The 11,596-nt window shown below is 45.2% G+C and overlaps 2 gene segments (V, D, J or C); both read right to left on the bottom strand.

The window, feature by feature from the left end:
- Window positions 1–1,116: 1,116 nt before the first annotated feature.
- On the bottom strand, window positions 1,117–8,297 carry LOC104514499 (the record flags this gene model as incomplete). The annotated part of the segment is given in 4 exon segments: window positions 1,117–1,163; window positions 3,931–3,939; window positions 7,830–8,136; window positions 8,255–8,297. Coding segments are annotated over 4 exon segments (406 nt in total), but the record flags the coding sequence as incomplete, so codon positions are not given.
- A 1,091-nt stretch (window positions 8,298–9,388) lies between these two features.
- LOC104514498 lies at window positions 9,389–9,971 on the bottom strand. The segment is given in 2 exon segments: window positions 9,389–9,810; window positions 9,929–9,971. Coding segments are annotated over 2 exon segments (465 nt in total).
- Between the last annotated feature and the right edge of the window lie 1,625 nt (window positions 9,972–11,596).

Genomic DNA, 11,596 nt, shown 5'->3' with positions numbered 1-11,596 from the left:
TCCCTGATTTCAATTTGTACCCATCTTGTCCAAGACATTGACTGAGCTACCATATTTCCTCTAGATTTTTTTTTAGAAAAATATATATTTTTTTTCCCAGGATGGTGAGAGTTTTTGACTACACAACTCAAAAATACACACCTAGACCACTGTTTAACTGAATTAATGAAAGGCAGTCCTGAACAGACACAACTCCTCTCCAGCCTAGTGGAGGGGCATTTAATCGTTTTTGGCCTAATCCTCTACAAATTGCTGTTACTGAAATCTCCTTAAATGGATGAGGGATCAGGACCGTTCACCCTCAAATCCTGCCGTACTTGCCTGCGTGGTGCTATTGCAGGTAGTCAGCATGAAAAGGAAACACCACACGTGCGTCTGTGTAGGCTGTAGAGAATCATCAACTTCCATCCTTCCCATGCATGTCCTTGCCCAGGGCCTTCTGGCTTCTCCCCAGGGAAAGCCAGGTGTCCCTCACGTGAAATCCTGCTGACACTGATGGCAACATTTCCGAAGGTTCAGGATTTCCCCCCACATTTTAACCTTCTGATTATTTATTGTCTGCCTGCCGCTACCCAGCACTCCGGTGCATCCCAGAGAGCTCAGTTCCTCTTGGCTGGAATACATCAGCTTTCTTAGGACAAATCCATGGGGAAGACCTTCCCCTTGACCAAACAGGGCGATGCAGAGCTTCAGCCGTGGTTTAGGGGATCTGTTGGCACTCACGATGTTTTCCTGTGTCAAACCTGTATTCCCCCGGCTCTGAGGCCAAGGAGTGATCTTCAGCTGTGTTTCTGAGTGACCCTGACCCTGCTGCTCTGGGCAGTAAGCTTTGCACAAGGGAATGATCTGATGTCACCGTAAGTATCCAAAAGAAGGTATATTTAAACAATTTATGGTTTATGGGAAGTCGTTTACCCTGTCCTCTCTCATGCAAGCATTTGGATACTAAAGAAATGAATTCTGCTGCTGCAAAGTCCACAGCACTTTTCTGTATTATACTTTTAAATCTGTATTTTAATCTGTATTATAGTTTTAAAATAGCATATCACAGTCTCTCTCCTCTAGATTTTGGATTATCAGAATAAGACATATTTTCGTAGACACCAAAAAACTTACCGGAAACAATAAGCTTTGTGCCGGTTCCAAAGACTTTGTAGTAGTCACTGTATACAAGTTCTTTGCAAAAACCCACCTTGTCTCAGTGTTTTGGAAAACCTCATTTTGTGCCCCAGCCTAGCCTTGTTTTCTAATCAGAAATGTACCTGTTTCTTTCGGCACTCTGACTTCCATCATGAAAGCTTTTCTTTGTGAAATGGTGTGTGGATGGAGCTCTGTTGGCTCATACAACGGATTTCGCTTGTGGTGGTCTTTCGGCTTTAAATGAATAAGCTTGCGTGTACACACAAACGAAGGATGTGGATACGGATAAAGTGGAGGATGGAGTCCTAATTTAACAGTGGGCATTCAGAATCGTGGAAATATTTTAGCAGATCCTATGCACCTCAAACTGGTCATTTTCTAGACAGAGACTCCTTCAGCATCCCCTGAGGTTCTTATGGAAAACGTGATAAACCGTAAAGTTTATCACCTTGACAAGATGGGAAATAATGCATATATGTGCGGGTACATCTGCGTATGAACACATAGCCTACAAGAACCTGGCACTGCATCTATCACCAGTTCAAGCTGACCTTTTTGGGGCATAGCTTTAGGATTACAGAGACCATCATAAACAGGGGAATGTTCACACTGCTGCCTGTTTGTGAACATTGCCTTAAAAGAATCAGATACTGAATTCGTCTTCACACCTATGAAATCCTTGATATTGTAAAGCCATTAGCAAATGTTCTTATTAGTATTAATCATGGTAAGACAAATCTTTCCCTCGGCAGCTTTCTTTTGAGTGACCATATCTTGCCTTATTTACATCTTACAGCTTCATCCTTCTGCCCTAACACTCCTTAGGGCTTTCAGGTCTACTGAGTTTTGATTCAGGGCTTCATCTTTTTTCCCATTAAAAAGAAATAAACTAATGGAAACTGATGCATACACTAATTTTTGCCACTTTGATTTAAAAGGACAGAAAGATTAATCCAACTCTAGGTAATGTATAAATGCATTTAAGTATAAATTATCTTTATGCATCATATATTTTACAATTACAAAAAATAATTTTAGCTTTTTGAACTCTGTACCTCAGTGTATTTCACAAAACCAGGGTAGATGCTTCAGTATTATTTAGGAGATAGCATTTAAAAACCAAAATATTGCTACCAGAACTTCTGCTATTCCTAGAAATGTTAGTAGATTGTCCTTTTATCACTTCAAAATAAGTTAGGAGGATGCTGCAGAGGTGCCAGGGAGACCCAGCTGCAGCTGTAGCAGCAGGCATGGCAGAGGGGGACCAGCCTCACACTGCCTGAGCAAGCCACTGCTGCTGTGCTGAAGGAAAATTACTGGATTGGGAGAGGCTGGTGCAGTCTTTGCCTCCATCTCGACTTCCCTCTTGCAACCTTGTGAGTGCCTAAATTCCCCTGAAAAATACAGAAGAATCCCATGTTGCCAGTTTATGTTGGATTAACATTCCCGTTCTGCTGTAAGCTCCTAAAACCTCATCTATTCCACCAAATGCAGGTGCCAAAGCAGTCTCTCAAATCCCAGCCCTTCTGTTACCTACATTATTGTAAGTCTCAAGAAACATTATTTTGGTCAGAACTAATTAAAAGAGACCAACAAGAGCAAAATCGTGGCAAGTTGATGGGAGTTTGGCCCATTATATATTTGACGCTTTCAGTATAGATCTGGGAAAACATTCTGCTCAGGCTCAAACTCTGATGATAAAATTGAATTAAGGTCACTTATCTTGGACCTTAGTCTTGGTTTTCTCCATTTCTTTCCATTACTGAGCTAATGTTGGATAGCAACCTCTGAACAGACAAACTGTGATGAAATGCCTCATCTTAAGTGTGAGGTAATTACAGCCCTTTTACTCTGTTAATTGGTCCGAAGCCTTGGCCACATAGAGGCAAAATCCTGCAGAATTAGTGATGCTTGAAAATAATTTGTCGTAAACTGTAGGTTCTGAAAGCATGGCATCTACCTGATTAACAAGGTAGGGATTTTCACTACACATGCTTATCCTGGCATGGATACTTCTATTGAACTGTTGTTATGATTTACTTAGTCTTTCTGACATAAATAATTATAAACAAGCTTTGCTTGATGTGCTCATGCAAGTTCATGTATTTAACCAGACTTAAGGCATTTGGTAGCAATAATTCCTCTGCCTTGTGTTTGTGTAGTTGTTTACTCCAGGGCTGTGGCATTTAAAGCACGTTTAATAGCAAAAAGAAGATTTTTGTCCTCCGCTTTCCATTAAGATAAATGTCTCGGCAGGAAAGACAAAAAAAGGGACCCTTCTTCGTATGCGTGTTATTAAACATTAAGAAGAGCATTTGAAGGTACTAATTTATTTCTACTGCCAAAGTGCTTGTGTATATGACAAAAATAATTACGAACAAGTTATTTCACTTTTACTAGCCTGATTAAAAAAGGATTTTGGCAATGGCTACTGCATATTACTCTTTGTATCTGCATTGGGAAGAGGTGGGTTTTTTTAATGCTTCATTCACAGCTGCTTGATTCCCTGCTTATTCCCTGACTACAGCTGGAGGAAAGAACGAGGACTCTGGAAACTATTACAGGCCATTTTCCAGCACATTTCCAAGGAGGGGTATGATCAGAAGTGGCTCAAACCAGCTTCTTTTCAGAAATATCTGTGATCCTAAATCACTGCATTACAAATACAACAAGGTTCACTGTAGGAATGACAAGCTGGGGAGGGAAATCCTGCCCAAGGAAGGTGCCGACTGAGGCTCTAAGCAGGCTGGGTACCCTCTGGGATGCTACAACACTCACTTACACAGCCACCCCAAGCTCCTATAGCTTGGGGTATGGAAAAGAGCGTGTAACTTACCTGACACAATGAGTTTGGTACCAAAGCCAAACACCTTGATGTAATAACCAATCACAATGAATTAAGTCTTTGCAGTAACAGTGCAGCTCTTTTATCTTTATATGGCTAAAGAGTATTCTTTAAAGAAGATCAGAATTGCCGTATAATCAATTTTTACACCCTAGAAAAGTAAAAAAGAAGCAGTCGCCTAAACTAAACTAACAAAACTAAAAAGGCATGGAGGTTCTTGAGGGCACATGTGTTGTTAAATGGGCAGGATTCACCTCAGTGCATTTTAGTCCTCTGAAAGTTCAGACGGACGGTGCAGATGGAGCACCTTGGCTCTGCCTCTGCTTTCTGCAGAGAAGCAGCACCAGCAGAGGATCGATTTGATCAAATATTGGCCAAATAATCTGCTCCTTATACACCCTCATAAAACCAGACCTAGAATTGGTGAACATTATGCAAAACCCCCGGCCAATATTTCTGTGGTCAGTAACACAAAGCAAAACCCTGTATGTATTGGAATCGGACCTCCCGCTAACCAGATACACCGTTTTCAGACAGGCAAAATGATGCAGAATTAGGCACCAGCAGTTTACCTGAAGCAAAATAAATGTTATAGGTATGCCCAAACATTCTGAGTTTGGCATTCTTCGTTAACCATAGAAATAACTGAAAAAAAGCGGTTTCTGCCAGAACTAGGAAAAAAGAGCAGTCTTTTAACTACATGTATCTTCAGACAGTTCTGGGCATATATCAGGTAACTCCTTTCATTTGGTGTAGTCAGCCAGTCCTAAAGGAAAATGTTTTGCTTTTCAAGAATTTGGTTAACCCAAATGTTTGACACTTTTCTTTCAGAATGAATGAGGAATATCACAAAGGTTGAATGTGCATATTTAAAGACAAAACCATATTTCAGTTCTCTGAATGCTATCTTTGCCATATTTAAATTCATCTTGAAAATAATAATGGATTAGTTATCCAACTGTGCTGCAATAGCTGTTGTGTTTTCAGACATAAATGCAAAACAATTATGTTGTTTTCTGCATATGGAAATGCTGTTTATGAGGAAAATTCTGCAAAACATTTAGTAGGGTTAAAACTGGCAGGAACTAAAATAGCAGAGCCCTTCATGCAGACAGTATCTAACTGTATTGAAAAGCATTTCAGAAGAAGTTTAGTTTTACATTTTCTACTTACTTGAAACAATAAGCTTAGTTCCACTTCCAAATATTTTAATGTCCCCATCCCACTGTCCGATAATGCTTAGCAATATCTCCTGCACTTGCATAGGATACAGAAAAAGTCTCTCTGGCTTAGAGATTGGTGAGGAATCTGGCCCAGTGCAATAGCTGAATTTTCAACATTCACTAGAGTGCCATTTTTGCCCAGAGAAGCTGTGGATGCCCCATCCCTGGAAGTGTTCAAGGCCAGGCTGGATGAGGCTTGGAGCAACCTGGTCTAGTGGGAGGTGTCCCTGCCCATGGCAGGGGGGTTGGAACTAGATGATCTTTAAGGTCCCTTCCAACCCTAACCATTCTATGATTCTATGATTTTCAGAAATACTTCTATTTTTTTAGTGAGAAAAAAGTGCAGGTTTTTAAACCCATCATTTTCTGAGAAGAAAGTAGTGTCGTGTTTATTTTATAACTATGTTCTAATCCTTTTAGCCTGGGATCTCTCTAACAAAGATGTGTTGCTTCTGGTCTGCTAGGTTTTCTCTGAAGTAAACTTTTTACTGTTTTAAGAAGAAATGCAGTTAAATGATGATTCCCACAGGAAGTTAAGAAAGTTTACTAGTTATTTGTAGATTTAAATCTACAGGTGAATTTTTTTTCCCCCTAACTGTCCTATCTGGCAAATTACTTACTGTGTGAAAGTACCTTAACTGAAGTTTCATCAAACTCATATTTTGAAGCCCATATTTTAAATGCAAAGCCCATATTCTAAACAAAACTTACTGATGCCCGTAAGGTTCGTGCCTTTGGCAGCTGGTCACTCTGTCATCTTTTTTGGCAAAAGCAGCTGCCTTTAGACAGAGACAGTTTAATTGCAAATTGCAGCGGAGAACACTTTTGGCCACAGACATGGGTAATATTATAAATTTCTCTGTCGTTCTCCTCTGCTTTTTATGATTTGACTTGATCGTAGTGACCTGGATAATATCATGTATTTTCTAAGAAACATACTGTAGGCCTTGTGATATGCTTTATACCAAAAAAAGCATTCTTCCTATTGATTGCATAGCTGCACCACAATTAAGAATAAAACAAATGCAGAAGTAAACCAGTTACTTCCAGTAGGGCCAAGAACTAGAAATTTATTACATTCCAAGCAATTTTCCTTCACAATCAAGTTAGAGTGAACCACCTCTATCAATAAGAAACCTTCTGCATTTCTCACTTGCTGTTCTGAGGGTAAACTTTCAAGCAGTTCACTTTTCTTTCCCAGAACAGGAATGAATCCATCCCGATATTTAAATGTTTACCTCTTCTCATTTTTCCATTCCCCCGTCCTTAACAGGTATTCGGTAACTGTTCTAGAGGCGATCTCTCCTTACACAAGGTCGGTATATTCACTGCCCACCAACCCACCCAACTGGGGCACCATGCACAGTTCTTAGTCAGAACACGATTTATCAGGCAGAAATCAATTTTCCTACAGTCTTTCATTCTTAATTATCTGAGAACCTGAATGACTCTGTGAAAATCAAATTAATAATCAAGGTACTTACTAGAGACAATTAGCTTGGTCCCCGTGCCAAAGTATTTGATCCACGTGCTCCACACTCTGTTTTGACTTTGCAATAAGGTAACGTGCTCTCTTGCTGTGCCACGGCTGAAGAAAATCCCCTTTTTTTTCCCAATCAACCCTGGGAGACTGAGTGAAGGCCTGGCCTTTAGCTCCTGGGAGGATGTCAGGAATTTCAGCCTTGCATCTGGTTGTTTAGCTAATATATAACGGCCTTCAGGGCAAATCTGTTTTCTGAAGTGTTGCATATTTGTTAGATAACCCCCCCCCGCTTGATGCCTAAGAATTAGGTGAAGATTTCTCTTCAGTTTTTGTCTCACAAATCCGTGCATAGGATTGTGCATGTTAAAAAGCACATACCTGCAGGCGATGATCCGGCACTTTTCCAAAGGGGTACCCCTCTGCTCACCTGCAATTAAGTGACATCAAGCACGACCAGCACGGAGTTCGTTTTCAGTCGTCTTAATACCATTCAGCGGAGGGAGAGGAGGGAACGCCAGCAGAATAAGCCCCTCTCTGCAGTGCATCACGAAGGCGTCCACATGCTGCAGGTGGTATTTGCTGCCCCCGGTACGTGGTTATTGTCTGCCCGTCTCCTGGAATCGCTCCAGGCTCTGTAACAGCAGCTCAGTGCAGCTGTACCTATACTGGCTGGGGGGAGGACGAGGCTTTTCCTTTGTGCACAGGGTTGTAACAAAACCAACCCAAGATAACATCAGAGGAGTCACCGGGGATCAAACGGTCTGTGCCGTCAAGACAGTGAGTTGGAGTGTTTCTGGGACTCGTGTGGCACTCAAACACCAAAACAACGTTAGCAAATTAACCATCTCTGGCTACAGGGAGGAACCAGACTGAGGGTGAAGGGCTAACAACAGCAGTCATCTACTCTGAAGGCTCCTGGGCACGAACACGGCCGTCACAACCACAAGAATCAGGAGAACGGTGCCGACTGGTGCTTCTCTTGCCACGTCTGTAGGCGCTTAGCGAAACTTAGCTCACCTGCAGTTTCTGAAACTCATCCTCGGTGGGGGAAGTGAGACGGGATCTTTCAAGTTGTGGTTGAGACGCCGATGGAGTATTTGTCTAGGTGATCTCTGAGCTTCTGCCACTGTGACGATACCAGTAGGCGCAGTAGTAGGTCGCAGTGTCGTCTGGAAGGACGTTGTTTATTTCAAGAATGCACAGTTTCTGTCCAGAAATCTTTTCAACCCTATACCTCTGCGCTTGGAAGCCCTCATCTACTGCTTTTGTCCCTGCAAAATAGAGCACCCTCTCTGGGGCTTTATTTGCCTTCTGTTGGTACCAGTGTATGACGACAGGATCAAAATCTTCAGAGACGTCTTTAAAGTGGCATTCCAGACGGACAGTTCCTTTGGACTTCGTGATGGACAGGGGGACCTGCACGGGAATTTCTTGTGCAACTCCATCTAGGAAAGAGAAAAGGAGAAATGATGTCATTAGCCGGATTTGAGGGATTTGGGAAGGTGCCTCTTCGCACAGCAGTGGGCGCCTTGAGGAAAGGTTGGAAAATAACGAAGGACTTACAAATCCAAGCGGTTGTGGCCATGAGCGCTGCCAGCAGCAGCATGGTTGCTTGTCACGCTCGGCTGTCGTTGAGACCCGGAGGAGAAGTGACCCTGGTGCAGAGTGAGCAACGCTGTGTGGGAGGAGGGGACTCCCTTGGGTGTCGGGTGGTGACAGCATGCGTCAAGCCAGAGGAACACGGCCCCTGAGCTCCTGCCGGGAGCAGCGGGGATGGGGAAGCAAGTGGGAAGGGAAAGGAACTAAGAGGAACTGAACTTAGAGGAAACTCTCTGGAAAGCTGCCTGTGAATAAAGATCCTGTGAATAAAGACTGGATGCGACAGTACCAACTCCTGGCTGAGAACTGGGCGTGACACCGCTGGCTGGCCCTGGAGATACCGACGGGACTCGGTGTAACCGGTAAGCCCTTGCCTGCTTAAACTTCACTTTGGGTTTAAGACTTCCAAGACCTGGGGCTACTGGTGTTTAGTGTTTATTTGCACCCAGCCTGGTCTTCTTTCTGAAGTCCCAAAGGTGCTGCTGCGTGATGGCCCAGCACCACAGGCATCCAACCGCGCCGCTCACCGGGCAAAGCAAAGGGGATAAACAGGCACATACTGGGCTAAAGGCACAAGGAAAAATGACTCCTCTCAGGCTCTTCTGTGGTCAAGTGCTTGCTGTGCCCAGGGCCGTGTCCGAACCGGCTGCAAATCGGAAGTAAGTCCATCAAACCTGACAGCTTCAGCGAACCTCCTGCCTTCCAAAAACCCTGTTTATCCTCTTTCACTTAACATAAAACGCAGGAAGAGGGTGGTTATAAGCAGCATGTTGTCAGCTGTGGTTGATAGGACACTGTAAAACTTCGATTTAAATTGGTGTGTGTGGCATTTTGCAGTATCCAGATTAGGTAATATCTCCAGGCACGTACAGTTGCCCCTTCGGAGACGCCTGGACCCTGCCCTGGCTGTGCCAAGGAGCAGGTGAGTCTCTGGTGTTTTTGTGCTGAGTCCTAAGCCTTCCCTTACCCTTCAGGCAGCAGATGCCTGTTTGAAGGCCAGAGTGCTAATGACGCCCCAGGCTCTGAGAAGGACGTTTGTGCAAGGTTGGCTGCTCTTTCTGGGGAGCAGGAAAAGGTTTGGCCTTTCGGCAGCTCCTATCAGATGGAGCGAGGAGACGGAGGGAGCGGCAGAGTTAGCAGCCTGTGGTTCAGACACTGAGGGAGGTTTTTTGCCTCGACGATCTTTGCGTTTCTACCACAGTGAGGGTCCCAGTAGGCACAGTAGTAAGTAGCGGTGTCATCTGGAATGACATCTTTTATTGTAAGAACACACTGGTTCTTGCCAGAAACCTTTTCAACCATGTATCTGTCTTCTTGAAAGCCACTTTCAAGCGAAGCTTTCCCCCCTGAAAAAAACAGGAGCCTCTCTGGAGCTTTTCCCTCTTTCTGTTGATACCAGTGTATGACGGTGCTGTCAAAACTTGCCCCTAATGATTGAATTTCGCATGACATGCGTGCACTTCTTCGGAACTTCGTGATGGATAAAGGCCTCTGCACGGGAATTTCTTGTGCAACTCCATCTAGGAAAGAGAAAAGGAGAAATGATGTCATTAGCCGGATTTGAGGGATTTGGGAAGGTGCCTCTTCGCACAGCAGTGGGCGCCTTGAGGAAAGGTTGGAAAATAACGAAGGACTTACAAATCCAAGCGGTTGTGGCCATGAGCGCTGCCAGCAGCAGCATGGTTGCTTGTCACGCTCGGCTGTCGTTGAGACCCGGAGTGGAGTGACGGGTACCCGAGATGGAGACAACGTTGTGTGGGAGGGGAAGGTGACTCTGTTGAACCCTCTTCAGTGTCGGGTCTTCTCTGAGCAAGCAGGAGGGGCACGTTTGCAGAAAATCCACTCCAGGCTGACAAATGCTGACGTTGGTTAGAGGTTGTGGTCCAGCCGGTTTTTCAGATAAATATGAGAAACATGGGTGTATCCAAGGGCTGTGGCCCTTGAAAACTCGAGCCAGAGCCACACGGTAAGAGCTGCGAGTGACGGTAGCTCCAGCTGAGTATCAGGGTGGCAGGTTTCAGCCCGGGTGTCTCCCCGGTGGGTGCTGGGTGCGTGCCGTCACCCAGAGTGGGGTGGAGAGTGCACAGTGCATGAGTGGAGGAGGCATTCCCCTGTTCCTGTCAGGGAGCTCCTTTTGCTGCTTCAGCTTTGTCGCCCAGCTTTGTCGCGCCGAGGGGCCGGAGGTGCACCGTGCTGGTGCTGCCCTCCACCGAACCCGCGGGAGGCCGTCGTCGTGCGGTGACCGGGGCGGCTGCGCTGTGGGGATGTGCGTGTGCTGGGGTGCTGATGGCGGGAGGAAACACACAGCTGCAGGACTTGGGGTTTGAAGCTCAGCTGAGATGCAATTCCTTCTTGGAAAGGAAGAGTGGAAAGCAAAAGCGAGCCCGGGGAGGGCTGCTCTCAGTGGCTATTGCAGAGGGGCCTCTCGATGAGAGGGGCTGGTGCTGCAGGGCACTCCCCTGTGAGCCCGGGATGCAGCTTGCTGGGCACGAGGGAGCTGAGCTGCTTCGGCCTCATCCTGCTGGCAGTTGGCCACTGCAGCAAGTCAGCAATAAGGACATGTTGCCCACCGGCCTGGAAAGGTGCCCGTCAGTGCAGAGCTCCAGGGAGAGGAAGGCAAGGAGACACTGCCTCTGTGTGGTGGCAGTGGAAAGGTCCCTCTCTTCCCAGTAAATAACCGAGGGAAAGTCTGTTTCATTTTCTGCCAGGTCAGCGTGAGGGGGATGAGAAGGAGACATGACTTAAGGACCTGCAGGCGCAAGAAAATTATGAGGAAGATAGAAACGTGTAGCCGACTCCAAGGAAGGAGATGCAAGGAATAGGTCACTAATTCCAGCAGCATCCACCACTATGGATGTTGTGTGCCCTTTTTTGAAGGTCGAGGCACATGAGCAGTGTATCTCACCGGGTATCAGGCACTTGCACTCTGTCCTAACTCTGGAACTCATATGCACAAACTGATCTCAGTTTCCTGAGTTAGCTGTCGGGCAAATGCCAGCTTTCCTAGCTTGGTGAAAAGAGGCGTTGAACGTAGAATCTGATTTGTGAAACTCAGGGCTCTTACCCTGAAGGGACTGAGAGTATCTGCTTGCCGGGAGCATTGCCCGTGACTGAGCGTTTCGGTTGTGTTCTCAACACCTCAGGTGAGAATCTGAAAATGCAATTAGGTTTTCTGGGCTGTTATAGAGATTTGTTGTGACTGAAATGCAAAAGACAGCAAAAGAAAACTGTGAAGGAGGTTGTACAAGATCACCTGGATTACCCTTCTTCTTTTACATTCATGGCAAGTGCAAGGTCCTGCACCTG

This window comes from Eurypyga helias, unplaced genomic scaffold (genome assembly GCF_000690775.1).
Source record: "Eurypyga helias isolate BGI_N326 unplaced genomic scaffold, ASM69077v1 Scaffold50728, whole genome shotgun sequence".
Classification (NCBI taxonomy): domain Eukaryota; kingdom Metazoa; phylum Chordata; class Aves; order Eurypygiformes; family Eurypygidae; genus Eurypyga; species Eurypyga helias.
Note: the sequence above shows the minus strand (reverse complement) of the source record. Positions and strands in the feature narration are given on the sequence as shown.